Raw genomic sequence first — 13,847 nt, 5'->3', positions numbered from 1 at the left:
GCTCTGGAAACGCTGATCCCTCAGGAAGGCTGGTGGCTGCTCCTTAGGGCCTCCTGTTTACACACTGCCCTTGAATGCTTGGTCAGCGTGTTTCCCATCTGGGGGCTCCTGCCAGTTTCCATGTCCTCGGAGGCAGCGCATGTTGGCTTGGAATGAGAAGCACATAAATCACAAGCAGAACACTTTCTCTTGCCTCCGCTGGTGCCTGGATTTTGCTTTTTGAATCATGAATGTCATCTGGGGTGGCTTCTGGAACATAGCAGCTTTTTTGCTTAAATACTTCACTTTAAGTTGCCCGGGAAAAAGCATGTGGCTCCCATCTCCTGTGTGCAAGTGTGCCCCTTCCCCTTGAAAAATCAAGGCAAATGATACATTAGAGCCACTTTAAGATGGACTGCGGTGGCACAGAGATGTGACATGGGGGGCGGGGATGGAACAGACACAAATCCATCGTCTGTGTCTGATCTGCTGGCATCTCTGCATGTTTCCTTGACTGCCAACAGCCCTGCGTGATGGGCGGTTCTGCTGGAGGGACAGTGGGGGGCCTGAGAGGGATCGTGCTTCGCACAGCTGGGAAGTGATGCAGGGAGGTTTGGCTCCGGCTCCGCCTGATTCCAGGGGTGTCCAGCTCCACCGCGTGCTCCTCACAGCAGTGTGGGCACCCAGCTGGGGGCTTACCTCCCTCGGGTTCCTGGCGTCTCTGTGATGCTCTTTAAAAAGGACGAAGCCTGTATTCCTCCTTTACTAGCTAGTCAGGGAGTTGGACTTGGCCGAAATGTAGGATTAGACGCTTTGCTTTCATTTTCCTTCCTTTTCGTTCGCATAAGAAACTCTCAGTTTCACCCAATAATCTGTTTGGCTTCCCGTGAGAAGTATTAATTGAATTTTCTTAAGTTCAACATCAAAATTGAGCTCTCCTGGCTGAACAGATTGGAAGTGAGGCAGTTGAGTCAAAAGAGTACCATAAAGCCGTCGACAGATAGACGCAGACCGTCAGCCTCCCTGAAGGTCAGTGTGGAGGCGGAGGTGGACCCCGAGGGCAGAGTATTCAGAGAGCAGGGGTGGGGCTCAGAATCCCATTTTGAGACTCAAGAATCAGGCTCGACTGGAGGATTCAGTTTGGCTCAATGGAAGAGTCTAGCGGACCTGGGTTGACATCTTGGCTTCTCAAGCAGTGATCAGGACCCATTTCTTGTTGGATTCATGTAAAACGGGACACATCCTCCTGGTCTCAGGTGCGCCCCCTGGGCTGAGGGCCCATTTCCCCAGACGCAGGGGAGCGCCTGCCCCTCCCTCCTGCTCCAGGGCCGGCCTGCAGCTGGCTACGCTGGCCCCCAGGGTGCAGTGACCTGTCAGCGCGGGGCCACACCTGGCATGGGTTTGCTCTGCTCTGCCACGTGGCCAGCGGCAGCCAGCGGCTGGAGGTGCTCTCTGCGGATGCCTGTGCTAACTCTGCCGGCTCTTCCTCTTGCAGGCCGTGGCAATTCTGACAGCCACGTACCCCGTGGGCCACATGCCATATGGCTGGTTGACGGAAATCCGCGCTGTCTACCCAGCTTTTGACAAGGTGAGAACCCCGTGCGGCGCAGTTTCTGAAACACACTCTTTAGAACTGGCATTTGACAGACAGGGCTGTCCGATCAGGGACACCTCGCGGTTTCCCAGTCTCACGTCCCTTTGACAGGTTAATGTGGCATTGGGGCTGGCGGAGATAATTGTGGACTATTTCCCTAGGAAATAACAGGTGAATTCACACTTGCCTTGATGCTGCTCCCATGATGCCTCTCCAAACTGACCCTCATTTTAGGTTATGCCTGCTGAGAAATTATTTGTTTGCTAAAGGGAAATTACACTCTCAAAACGTTTCAATGTATTGGACTTTGTTTCAGTGGGGGTTTTTTAGTGACACCAACACTCTACTGACTTCGCAGCAGACATAGAGGTACAGAGAGGAAGCTGTGTGCTCGAGTTCATAAGCACGCCCATCTCTTTCGGGGCACTGGGGTACACGCACGCCCGAGTGGTCCATGCAGCAGCCGGGGGTCCAGGCTGGCTGGGGGGCAGTGGACTCACTCAGGCTGAAAGCCCCCACTGGCAGCCGCCTGCAGCTGCTGCCTCAGCCCAGGGGCGCACGTAGCCCTTCGGACCTGTAGCCTGAGGCCGGGTCAGGATTGACCTGCAGATCATTCGAGAAACGCCTACTCCATTAAAGCTTAATTATTTGAACCTGGAGACATTTATCTGAAAACAAATGGGCTAGCAAAACAGACCCCCCCAAAGATAGTGCATGATGTTTTAAAATGAAAAAATAGGAAGAAAGCAAACAGCCCGCCGCTTGCACTCTTAATAGCAGCTGTTTGGCCTTGAATTTCTATAGAAGTAGCTCAGAGCCACTACCGATAGCATTTTCTCTTATCCCAACAAGAGCCCTGGGAGGGGAGGCGAGGAAGCCTTTTGCCAGGGGTCCCCAGCAGATGACCTGCCTCTATCCAATCACCCATGAATAGCAGCTCACCCCCAGGCACTTCAGGGATTGCCCCCCGCCTGCAGCCTGACGTGAAGGAGGGTGGGGTGTTGCCCAGAACTCTCTGCCAGGTGTGGAGCTTCCCCACTAAACCATGAGCTGGACCCACCACTGACTGTGAACCTTCACAACATTACAGGCAGAGCATCTCCTAAAAACCTCCTTTGATCCCTCCTTCCCAGGCCTTTGAGAATGGGCTTCACAGGGCACAAGCCACCTGCAGGAGAGAGAGCTGATGGTTCGTGTTTGAGTGGGTTTAATCCAATCTATTGACAGAAAGCAGTGTTCTTATGTCAAGGAACGTGTGTGTAGAAGTAAATCCTTGAAAACCAAGGCGGATATAAGTCTTCTTGCTAAACATTTAGCTCTTGGAGGATAAGATGATTAATAAAAGTCAATAGCAGTTACTCAGGTGTTAGAACCCTCCTGGCTGTGAATGTCTCACCTGAAATTGTTTTTGGCTACCTGGAAATAAAAAAATGTAACAATACAGCACTCCAGTTTCAAAGCATCCAAGAAAAACAACGCTTTATTCATGATCTCAGAGGTTAGGTGCTGTGAACTTCCTTTACCGAGAGTACCTCTAGCCAGAGATACTGGAGTTACCCAGAAGCCTTGTGAAACCTCCTCCCCCATTGTTTGCATTCATTCCGCTGGGCTACTCCAAGCCATTTCCATGAGTGCCGTCTATTCACCCCTGTCTTAGACACCTCTGTGTGGACTTCCAGAATTTGCTGCATTGACAAGTGAAGTCCTTGGCCTCTTTGTGGGTTCCAGAATGAGAGATTCAAAATTTCTCGCGTAACTTCTGACGCTTCCAGCTAAAGAGTGAGCGGGGAGGGTTCTCCACTAGCACCAGTCCTCTCCCGTCTTCAGTTATCACCTGCTAAAGAGCAGACTGGGCAAACACAGCAGAGCACAGACGCGAACCCCATGAGACACGCTAGCAGAAATGTTTGCTGTTTTGAAAATAAAAGTGCACCTGGTGGAGCTGGCACACGTGGCTGTCACCGCAGCACTTGGAGTTCCCTAGCTCTTTCTGGCGTAGCCTCCCTCTCCCCATCCCACCAGGGCACCAGCACACAGATCCCTGGGGGGAGGGGGATGGAGGGACGTCTTCCCCACTGTGATTTGCACTTTACTAGGAGAGCTGGCTGATATTCGGAAAAGCAGGTGTGCTTTAAAGGCGGGAGGTAAGAAAATGTAAGCCCCTCCAGAGGTGTGTGCTGGTGGCACCTGCAAAGGGAGGGGACTCAAGAGATCGCCTCGGCCTCCAGGGGAAGGAAACAGCAGAAGCTTCTGCAGAGGGAACCTGTACCCCCTGTGCTCGTGAGCCCCTCGCTAGGCTGGACGTGGGGGCCAGGTGCTCAGGGCTGGGTGCGGTGAGCCAGCTCTGGGACCGACTGGATCCACGACGAGGCAGGCGATGTGTTCTCTCTGCTGCGGTTCACGGTCGAGAGCCAGACGCTTGTTTTGATTGGGCGATGGGCACGCAGAGCCCTGATGCTGGGGTGGCCCTGGTGAGCCTCGGGGATGTGTCAGAGGACCTCTGGGCTGTCTGCAATTTTTGCTTAAATGTCAACTTAACAAAGGCTTTTTGAGCATCTTCTCTACTCCAGAAAGACTGCTAAGTTGCAGGAGCTAAAGAGATGGGTGAGGCGCCCAGTCCTTTATCTCAGAGCGCAAACACACACCTCGCGGGGGCCTCACACCTGCCCCCGAATACAGGCCAGATGCACCCCTGCCTGCGAAGGGCTCCGGGGCAGGGGGCACTGCAGGAAGGACCAGGTCGTGGACTAACCCTGGGGCGCCGGGTGCCAAGGAGAGGGGCTGATTCAGGAGACACTGCTGGGCAGGTGTTCAGTCCAGAATTCCCTCTGGTTTAAATGTTCACGTCCAGAAACCAGAGAGAAGCCTGCCTGAGAGAGACTCAAAATGACAGCCGTCTTCCCAGCTGTCACGCGACATCTATGCTTCAGACACGTGAAGCAAAACAGAAACGAGATGCTCTTTAAGAGGCATGTGTGCGCAGCCCGGCTAACCCGGAGCCTTTTCCTTCCCCCTAGAATAACCCCAGCAACAAAGCGGTGAGCACAAGCAACACAGTCACGGCGGCCCACATCAAGAGGTTCACGTTCGTCTGCATGGCCTTGTCGCTGACGGTAAGGGAACTCCCGCCCCCGCCTCTGTTTTGCTTTTGGAAAGGGCAGAACTGCCGCTTTAAAGGGAGAAATCTTGTATTCCATAATGTGATGCTGTGCTAGGTCATTTAACAACCTCTTCAACATATTTTCATCCCAAAATATGAATGATTGTTATTCAAGGAGGTCCTTGCATCTGAGAATAGAGGGTCAACTTCTGGCATTTCTAAGGACGGTTTACATGCTGAAGACAGCAGGCTCTGCCTTTTGTTTTAATGATACTCTGTCTTAAACATCCAGCGGCAACTGTATCGCCATCTCAGTCCCTTTTCCAAATTTAACTGGTGTCATTTGTTTCCCTGTGAAAGCTCATTTCCTCATCCATTAACACTAATGTGCCCTACCTAGTTACTCACCAGTCAGCACCTCCTAGACCCCTGTGCCATCTTCGAGAACACAGGTGTGACAAGTGTCGATAATACCTCATTGTTGGCAGGGCCTGTCGGTGACTCTGCACAGCCTTAGATAAACAGCAAACATCCTTTATCAACTGCCCTGGGTAGTTCAAATATAGAAGCCAATGTTCAAAAAACGTGGAAGAAATTCCTACATGCTCTATAAGCCAAAGCACATGATAATATAACTTAAGGTTGTTTATAACATTTATCAATAGTAACAAAAAATAATATCTTGCACACTGTGCGCTTTGGGTTCTAAAGATGGAGCTGAGAAGAGGGTAAAAAGAAATAGGGGTCTTTTCAATTCAGTTCCTTGTTTGATGTGGTGGCTACACGTGCCCTAAGCCCTGTGGAAATCCTCCATTTATAGGATACACAGAAGTCTGGTACGAGAATGCCGGGGTGTGTGCGGTTCCCTTCATAAACGGCTGAGGACGAGGACACAGGGCAACAAGGAGGGCTGTGTTATGCTGAAGACAGGAACACAGGGACCGCCATCCTTCTGATCATTTTCACAAGAACCACTTAGCTAGACGAGCCCCAGTATTGGTCCCTAAGATCAAGCCCTACACACATTTTAAACCTGTGACTTGGTCCATTGATCCAACACCTGAATAGATGGTCTCAAGGGCGACACAGACAAACAGCCCATCGTCTGACTCCTCTGACACCAAGCCGTGGCCTTGCGTCCTCAGCCCGCCCCGTCCGTCACCCCGACCCAGCCCTTTCTGCTGGTCTACCCTTCATGAAACTGGGAGGGGAGGGGGTATCAGAAGCATCTGCCAGGCCGCCTCCTCGTGGAGGAATCTGATAGCGTGCCTGCCTGACTCAGGACAGGTTACCCCAGGCAACCCTGCTCTCCTGGTTGCATTATTTCTCCCTCTGGTGTGCAAGTTTTTCCATTGTTCCCTAAAATATTAGCAAAACGCTGCACAACCTTGAAACTGTTTGCAAGAACATTTTAGGAAAAACAGAGAAGGTTTCTATTCCAGGAACAGATCTCAGCTTTTGGATGCTTGTGAAGTGACTGGAAGTCGAAAGTTGAGTTGGTTGGGGTGCCAAGTTCTGTAACTTGGATGTCATCCCGCATAGAGAGCTAGACGATTTTGGTTGGTCCGGCCTCCTCTGTCTCCTCCATTTCAACATCCTCCCACAGCTGAGTCCGATGGAGAACTTTACCAGGTTGGGTTTAAGGATGTCTCTTCCCTCCTTCAGTTCACAGGCAATAATCTGCACTTCTAAAGCGAGAGCAAGAAGTTTATTTTGAAATGATAACTATGTAAGATCTAGGAAAGTGCTTTGATTTCCCATGTAAAGGTCTTATTTATTTAATTATTCCAACCCTACCTTCTGTGACTAGAAGTATCTCAGGGTAGATTTGTCACCATAGAAATAGAGACTCAGAATCCTTTGTTGGAAAAGATCTTGAAGATGAACTGATCAAACCCATAATTTTTTAGTAAAGGAAATGACTCTGAGAGGATAAGTGACTTACCCCAGTACCCGGGACAGCTATACCTCACTTTACTGAACTTTGCAAATAATGCTTTTTTTTTTTTTAATACCAGTGGAAGGTTTGTGGCAACCCTAAGTTGTCAAGTGATAGTTGGCATTTTTTAAGCAATGAAGTGTTTTTAAATGAAGGGCTGTATATTGATTCTTCAGACATAATGCTATTGCACACTCAATTGACTATAGGATAGTGTAAATGTAAGTTTTATATGCACTGGGAAACCAAAAATACATATGACTCACTTGATGGAGATAATCGCTCTGCTGAGGTGGTCCGGAATGTAACCTGCAGCCCCGCTGCGGTCTGTCTGTAGCGGCACCGGCTAGAAGCCAGCCCTCCAGCCTCATTCTCCGGGGCCCCTTCCTCCGTACTGTGCTGTTTCCATTGGCAGGAGTAGATATTCTGTCCTGAGGCTCCGGACTAGGGCACCTGCTGTCATACTTGAAGCGGTGGTTTCTTCAACACTAAAAACAGTAGTATTTGAGTCTGCAGCTTATGGTGTGTCTCCCTCACGTTATCCTTTTAATGGTTCAGTCAGCTGGTCCAACATCTTGGCTAGAGGAATTGCCATTAAAAGACACATAGAAAAAAATGGAAGGGTGTTAGGTTGCTGCTGTAATGTGTACATACCTTTTTCTAGCACTGATCGTACTCCTTCTTCACGTCTGTTACTCCTCATGGGCTCTCAGCTTCCCAAGGCAGGGTCATTGGCTTCGTCACCTTTTATCTCCAGGGCCCAGCATCATGCCTGGCACAGAACATGCACGATAAACGGAACACAAACACATGGATCAATTAATATATTATTAACCGTGAGACAAGGATCAGAAAGGTGCCGAGGGCACCCGCCCCTCGTGAGCAACCGTCTCCTGATTTATACTCAGGTTTTCCTATTTTTAAAGCTGTTCAGAGGCCCGTTAGTCCCCAGTCTATTTTCGTGTTGTTTTTTTTTTTTAATTTTGCAACTTCTTAGCATCAGGAAATGAGCGTGGCAGAGCCCTCAAGGTCGGCGCCCTTTGCGTTTAGTCCAGTGGGTGATACTCCGTTCAAAGCCTGAGCCGTCTGATGGTCCCCCAGCTTTCTGTGCATTGCCTAGGGTTAGAGTGCCTTCCCCAGCTCCTTCGGGCCCGCTGACTTGTCTCCCTGGGACTTTGAGAAGAGCTGGCCCCACGGATCCTACAGACGCTCAGTCACCCGGTGATGCTAACTGCTTGCCAAAGGGAAGCGTGTACTGGCTACAGCAAAAACTCCTCCGACCATCAGAACGGGCTCCCTCTTCAGGCCCTGACGTTCGGATCCAGCGTCCGCCTTTGCCTGTGAAAAACACTTTTGATGGTTAATAGGGACTAGTATCTCAGCATGCTACAGTGCACTGATGCGTTTATTCCCCAGTATAGATTCTCAATCTAAATTTAGTCTCCATCCTACTCCAAAAGTCGGTTCCTCCTTCATATTCTTATCCAGGAGTTTGTTGGAACCACTGGGCTTCAAGAAAAGCAGCAAATGCCTTCAGCCCAATTGGAAGAGGATGTGGATTCAGGAGGCGTGTGGAGTAGAGAAGCAGACTTCTTGTCCTGGCAGCATTCTGCCTTCCCTCCTTCAGAGCTGCCTTTGGGAATGCTCGGTGAAGCGCTGGTTCATTGCTTTAGACCATCTGATGGGAGTGAGGGTGAGGAAAGGGGGAGCCTTAGTCAGTCCAAAAGATTAGCTTCAAAATGGGAGAACCATCCGATAAAAACTAATCCCCTCAGCAGCCACAAAGGAGCAGACACGACGCAAACCAGGGTTAGCAATGTGGCTGCAGACTGGCACGCTGGCTGCTGTTCGGGGAGAAGGGACACACAGTTCCAAAATACACACGGTGGGGAGGGTAGAGCTCAGTGGTAGAGTGTGTGCTAAGCACACACGAGGTCCTCCTGAATTCAACCCCCAGTACCTTCATTAAAAAAAAAAATTAAAAAACAAATAAATAAATAAACCTAATTACCTCCCTCCCCCACCAAAAAAAAAAAAAAAAAAAAAACCCAAAACAAAATATATACAGTTTAACTGGGTTTGGAAGAACAGCTTCAGATGGTGTGCTGCATAGGGAAGTCTGTGACGTGGTGGCCACACGGAGGAGGAAACGTCACAGAGCAGCGATCAGAGCCAGGCAGGCAAAGGCAGGACCATAAGGAACAAGACTGTCGCTGGCGCTGGGGTCAGAAGCAAGCAGCCAGTTTTGCCCTAAACCTTCCAGTAGAGCCATGGTCTCCCATTCTTACGTGGCTGATTAAAAAGCCCAGGGATAGTTAGTATGTCCTAAAAGGCTTTTTCTCTAGTAGACAACCGTGGTAATCACCATGCAGGGCGGTGGCAATGAGCTTGTGATAAGGAAGCAGGAACGGTGTTCCTCCCTCTTGGGGAAAGGAATGGTACCCGAAACTTACAGAAGCCAGCTTCTCGTAAACCACTTGGGACTCGTGATTCCCTCCCAGCTTCCAGATTTGGGGATAAAATAAAAACCACTAGCTAGGGTAGGATGTGCCTTTTCAACAGTCCTTTTGATGCAGAGAAGCATCTCCAAATGGTAAGAACCTCCATATTCCTGGATGTTAGACCATTTTGGTGAAGCCAACAGATTCGCTTGCTAAACTTAACCAAACTTGCCAACTTACTCCAAACATGTTTTTTTTTTCTTTTAATTTTTTTCTAATGTTCATAGCAAATCATATTAAATGGGGAAGTTTTAGCAGCTTTAGATGATTTCAGTTGACCAGCTTCCATTTTGACTTTACAATGGCACTTTTTCAAACATTTGGTGTTTTCTTAAGCTCCCTGCTGCTCTAGTTTGGGGGGAGCCATTGCCAAGAGAGGGGGCCCCTCTACTGCAGGAGAGGCGGAAAAGAATTCTTACAAAGCACAGGCTTGGCTGCTGCCGAGGCGTCCCCCAGCCCCCTTTTTACAAAATGGAAATGGACATCCATCCAAATGGATGTTGGCAGGCAGAGCAGGCCAGGCACTTTTGTGCAGTGAGCAGCCTACACAGCCGTACCCAGCAGCTCCTGGATGCTGAGCCCAGAGAGGCAGGAGGGGAAGAGCGAGGAGCAGGGAAAGGGGAGAGACAGGTCAGAGAGATGGATGGACAGTGCAGGGCAGAAGGAAAAGGGGAGAGACTACCTGCCAGAAAAAGAAAGGGGGTGGTGGGGAGGGTCAGAGGAGATGGAGCAGAGTGACGGGCGGGTGCAACAGCCATCCAGGGACGGTGGAAGGCCCCAGAGGCTTCTAGGGCCTGCCCAGCTCCCCCTGGGGCCCCGCCAATCCTTCCAGTACAAATTGTGTCAACTTTCGAAGAGTTTAAAAGAGACAGGTTTTTAAGAACTCAGAAAGTGTGACAAATTGTCGACTGGCCGGATGGACTGTTCCACGGACTGGGCTGTTTCAGGAAGGCAGGCTGCTCCAGGGCGGCTTCCCGACCCCAGGTTCCGATCATGCTGGGGTCGTGGGGCTGGGCCAGCGTCTCCAGGCTGCGATCCACTGGCCACCTCATTGCATCCCTGGCCTCCCTCAGCTTCAGCGAATGGAGGCTGCCTGGTGGTGGTGGTGGTGGTGGTGGTGGTGCTGGAGGCGGTGGCCCATGTGTGGCAGCGGGGAGGCGGGGAGGAAGGCTTGCTGTCACCTAAGGCAGAGAGAGGAGGGCACCAAGGGTATCTGAGGTCAGTGGTTGTTACCACGTAAGGATCTGGTTCTTTTTTAAAAAGAGTTAAAATAGATTTTTACTCTGGATCTGCCTGAGCCTTGCTTTTTGACATCAGTGGGTGGTAAAAAGGGAAAGTGTGACTCTGTACTCAACCCTGAATCTTCTATTCTGATTGTCATGGGGTGAATTGTGTCCCCCAGATTCCTGTATTGAGGTCTTAACCCCCAGTGACTCAGAATGTAGCCCTGTGTGGAAAGAGGGTTCGGATGGGGTCCTGGTCAGTGAGTAAGGTGGACCCCTCATCCAGTCTGACTGGCGTTCTGGGAGGAAGGGGTGTGGACAGGACACACACGGGGAGAGCGCCGTGTGGAGGTTGGAGGGCTGCTGCCAGAAGCCAGGAGGCCGGGGGCAGACCCTGCCCGACACCTTCAGAGGGAGCGTGGCCCTGCCCACACCTTGACTTTGGCCTCCAGGACTGTGAGACCTTGTTCTCAGCTGCCCGGTTCGTGCTGCTTTGTCCGGCAGCCCCCAGCAGACTCACCACTGATGTTTCTGAAAGCAGGGAAGCTGCTTGTCATTTAGGGCCACGTGGATTGATTGACCAGGCCTAACTCGTCAACTGATGTATTTTCTTTTGAGATTCTCCACTTTCTGCTTCCACAAGACATCTCTATTCTTGTATTTCCAGCTTCTCCAGGTGAGAATCTGAGTGTAGGATTTGCTTAGAAATACTGTTCCTGCAGGTCAGCACTATTCCCAAATTTATGTGCTTAATTATGTCCTGGCTGATTTTTTTTTTCGGGGGAGCAGGGTTTGTGGGGGTCATAGCCTCCATCAGAAGTACCAGTGTTCGATTTAGGTTGCTTTGCTTTTGGTTTTATTCTGTTTTCCATTAATTGAACAATCCCGTGCGTCTCAACCAGGCCCTTGCAGGACCCACCATCCTGAACACCGAAACAAGTTCCCAATTTCAAGAGACAAGTTAAGTTGCTAGTATTGTATCCAGTTGTGCTTATCACCCCAAATTGTCTCAAAACCTTGATCCCTTCCACTGCTTCCCACCTGAGCATTTTAAATGGTGTCTGATTTGGCACAAAATTGTAGAAGTTACTTAGTTTCAGTTTAACCTATCAATACACACCTGTGTTCTACAAAGAGCAGGTGCAGGGCAGCCACCTGAAAGGGTTTGGGAACCAGGGGGAAGGCACCGCGTTCTTCCCCAACGCTGCTCAAGTCCCGCCACATGCTGCCTGCCGGACCCGTCTCACATCCAGGATGTGGTTCCCAGGCTCCACCCCGAGGCTCTTCTGGTGTACAAGCAAATTTATCAGAGGGATTGTTCCACATAACGGCAAACTAACCTGGTGGGGGTGAACACATAGACTTCCAGGAATTACATTGTATGACTCTCTGTGGCTTTAAAAATCATTTTTATTCTAAGACAGATGCAGTCTGGGGAGCATTTTCTTTCTTATCCAGTCAGTGGGTGGGTCTCAGTGCGTAGGACCCAGACGTCATCCAGATCAGATGTGTGGTCCAGACCCTCCCGACAATAATCACGATGCGACACGTGGACAGAACAAGGCTGTGGTGTTCACGGCTGCTCAGTTTTCTAATTTCAGCACCTGCTCTTAACCCCGGGTGTTTTTGTCTCTGAATATGAACACCTACCTGGTGGCCTGAAACTTTGACGCCCTTTGCTACGACGTGTAGGGAGTCAGCAAAGCCCGTGGAAAACATCTCAAAACTTTTTTTTTTTTTTTTGGTAAATTATCTCAAGAAATACCAAATAGATGTATTGAAATGAGCACAGGAGGACATAAAATGCTGTGAAGCAGAGACCATTGGATCCAGAAACGGGAGGAAACAGTCAAGTATCATTCTGGTCACGTAGAGATATTTGCAAAAAAAGTAAAGTAACATAAATCGAACACTGATACTTCTATTGGATGCTATGAAGCCAACAACCCACCATCCTCACCTCCCCCCCAAAACCCATCAGCAAAGACATAATTAAGCACATAAATCTGCGGACAGTGCTGACCTGCAGAAACAGTATTTCTAGGCAAATCCTACACTCCAATTCCCACCTGGAGAAGCTGGAAATACAAGAATGGAGATGCCTAATGGAAACAGCGAGTGAAGAATTTAACACCTGCTTTACCTCTCCCAGCGCTTAGGGGTCTCCTGCACCTGCAGGCAGACTAAGAAAGTGAACAGGAGGGCAAGGTCGCTTTTAGCTAAACTGACACTTGGCCTTCGCTGCAAGTGTTCTTAATTTTATCGTGAAGGGCTTTGTTGCATCTCCAGCTGTGGGTGGGAGCACCCACTGGTTCAGGCACAGTGAAGGAAACACGATTACATTGTGCCATGAGATTATTCCGGGGGTCTTTTTGTACCTTCTGAGCCCCTGCTACGCAGCAGGCTCCAGGGCGACCCCAGTGAAACAAACACACAAAACCCCTTTTCTTCAGGAGTCTGTGATCTCATGGGGAAGACAGGCCACCGACGAACACGATGGTTTTGGATAGCGTGTTGGTTTCCTGTGGCTCCCGTAACAAAGCACCACAAACCTGATGGCTTGAAACAAGAGAAATGTGTTCTCTCCTAGTTCTGGAGGCCAGAAGTCGAAACCAGTTCGCTGGACTGAAATCAAGGCGTTGGCGGGGCTTTAGGAAAGAGCCCCGTTCCTTGCCTTGTCCAGCTCCTGGCGGCTGCGGGCCTTCCTTGGCCGAGTCACTCCAGTCTGTCTTCAGAGAGCCGCCTCCTCTGCATGCCTCTCTCTTCTATTATCAGGACACCTGTGATGGTATTTAGGGTCTACCAAGACATTCCCAGATCATCTTAGCTCAAGATCCTTCATTTAATCTCCTCTGTTACTATATAAAGTAATAAATCCTTGTTCTGGGCACTAGGGTGAGCGTGGCCCCTCGGTTGGCCATTGTGGCGTCTTCTACAGGTAGTCAGAGCTCCTTGGGAGGAAGATAAAGTAAAAGGAAAGAGAGTGAGGGAGATGCTGGTTTGGGCTGAGGGGCACACTGACAGCTGGCAGGATGTCCTGCAGGCCAGCGCCCCCTATCCCCACAAAGCCGTGGCAGGGTGGACACCGCACCCCCCACCGCCCGCATCTGAGTGGCACCTCGGTGGGGGCTCAGCTGCCCTGCTTTATCCATCCTTTATGCTCAGGGACTCTGTCTCAGTTTCTCCCTCTCTCCCGTGTCAGCCTCTCCCAAATTACTCCTTCCTATCTATGTTTAAATATACTCAAGGCTCCCAACTTTAAAAAGAAATAGAAGGAAAACAGAAAAATCATGTCTTTATCCAGCAGGTCCCCTCCATTTCTCGCCTTGGCACCCAGGCTCCTTGAGAGAATTACAGGTAATCATGCCCATCCTTCCCACGGATGTTTGCCACCATCTATGCTCCCGACCCATGCCATCTGCTGTCCCCCTCCAGCCCACCTGCCCCCTCCCTCCCCCTCCCCGAGGGGCCTCACTCCCTTCCTAGGTGGTTCCTTGGATCTGCATTCTGT

General features: G+C 50.2%; 2 protein-coding genes and 1 long non-coding RNA gene across 4 annotated transcripts in view; 1 reads left to right on the top strand and 2 right to left on the bottom strand.

Moving 5' to 3' along the window:
- ANKH (ANKH inorganic pyrophosphate transport regulator) overlaps positions 1-13,847 on the top strand; it is a 130,504-nt gene that overhangs the window by 98,380 nt on the left and 18,277 nt on the right. Inside the window, exons 7-8 of the mRNA XM_032470204.1 lie at positions 1,475-1,567; positions 4,591-4,686. Coding sequence (XP_032326095.1) covers positions 1,475-1,567; positions 4,591-4,686 — 189 coding nt within the window. The remainder of the gene's footprint in view (positions 1-1,474; positions 1,568-4,590; positions 4,687-13,847) is intronic.
- Positions 3,026-9,436, bottom strand: LOC116660520. The gene is made up of 2 exons (XR_004316099.1): positions 6,879-9,436; positions 3,026-6,361 (listed from the first exon to the last, which is right to left on the bottom strand). It is a non-coding gene; the product is annotated as an uncharacterized LOC116660520 (long non-coding RNA).
- Positions 9,481-13,847, bottom strand: part of OTULIN (OTU deubiquitinase with linear linkage specificity) — a 65,108-nt gene continuing 60,741 nt past the window's right edge. Inside the window, exons 10-11 of one of the 2 annotated variants that reach the window (XR_004316095.1) lie at positions 12,889-13,287; positions 9,481-10,294 (exon numbers count right to left, since the gene is read on the bottom strand). The gene's annotated coding sequence lies outside the window, so the exon portion shown is untranslated. The remainder of the gene's footprint in view (positions 10,295-12,888; positions 13,288-13,847) is intronic. The other variant, XR_004316096.1, reaches the window with a different exon arrangement.

The sequence above is a fragment of the Camelus ferus genome, chromosome 3, assembly GCF_009834535.1.
Source record: "Camelus ferus isolate YT-003-E chromosome 3, BCGSAC_Cfer_1.0, whole genome shotgun sequence".
Taxonomy (NCBI): Eukaryota; Metazoa; Chordata; class Mammalia; order Artiodactyla; family Camelidae; genus Camelus; species Camelus ferus.
The sequence above is the reverse complement of the archived record's forward strand: the minus strand, read 5'-3'. Positions and strand labels throughout refer to the sequence as shown.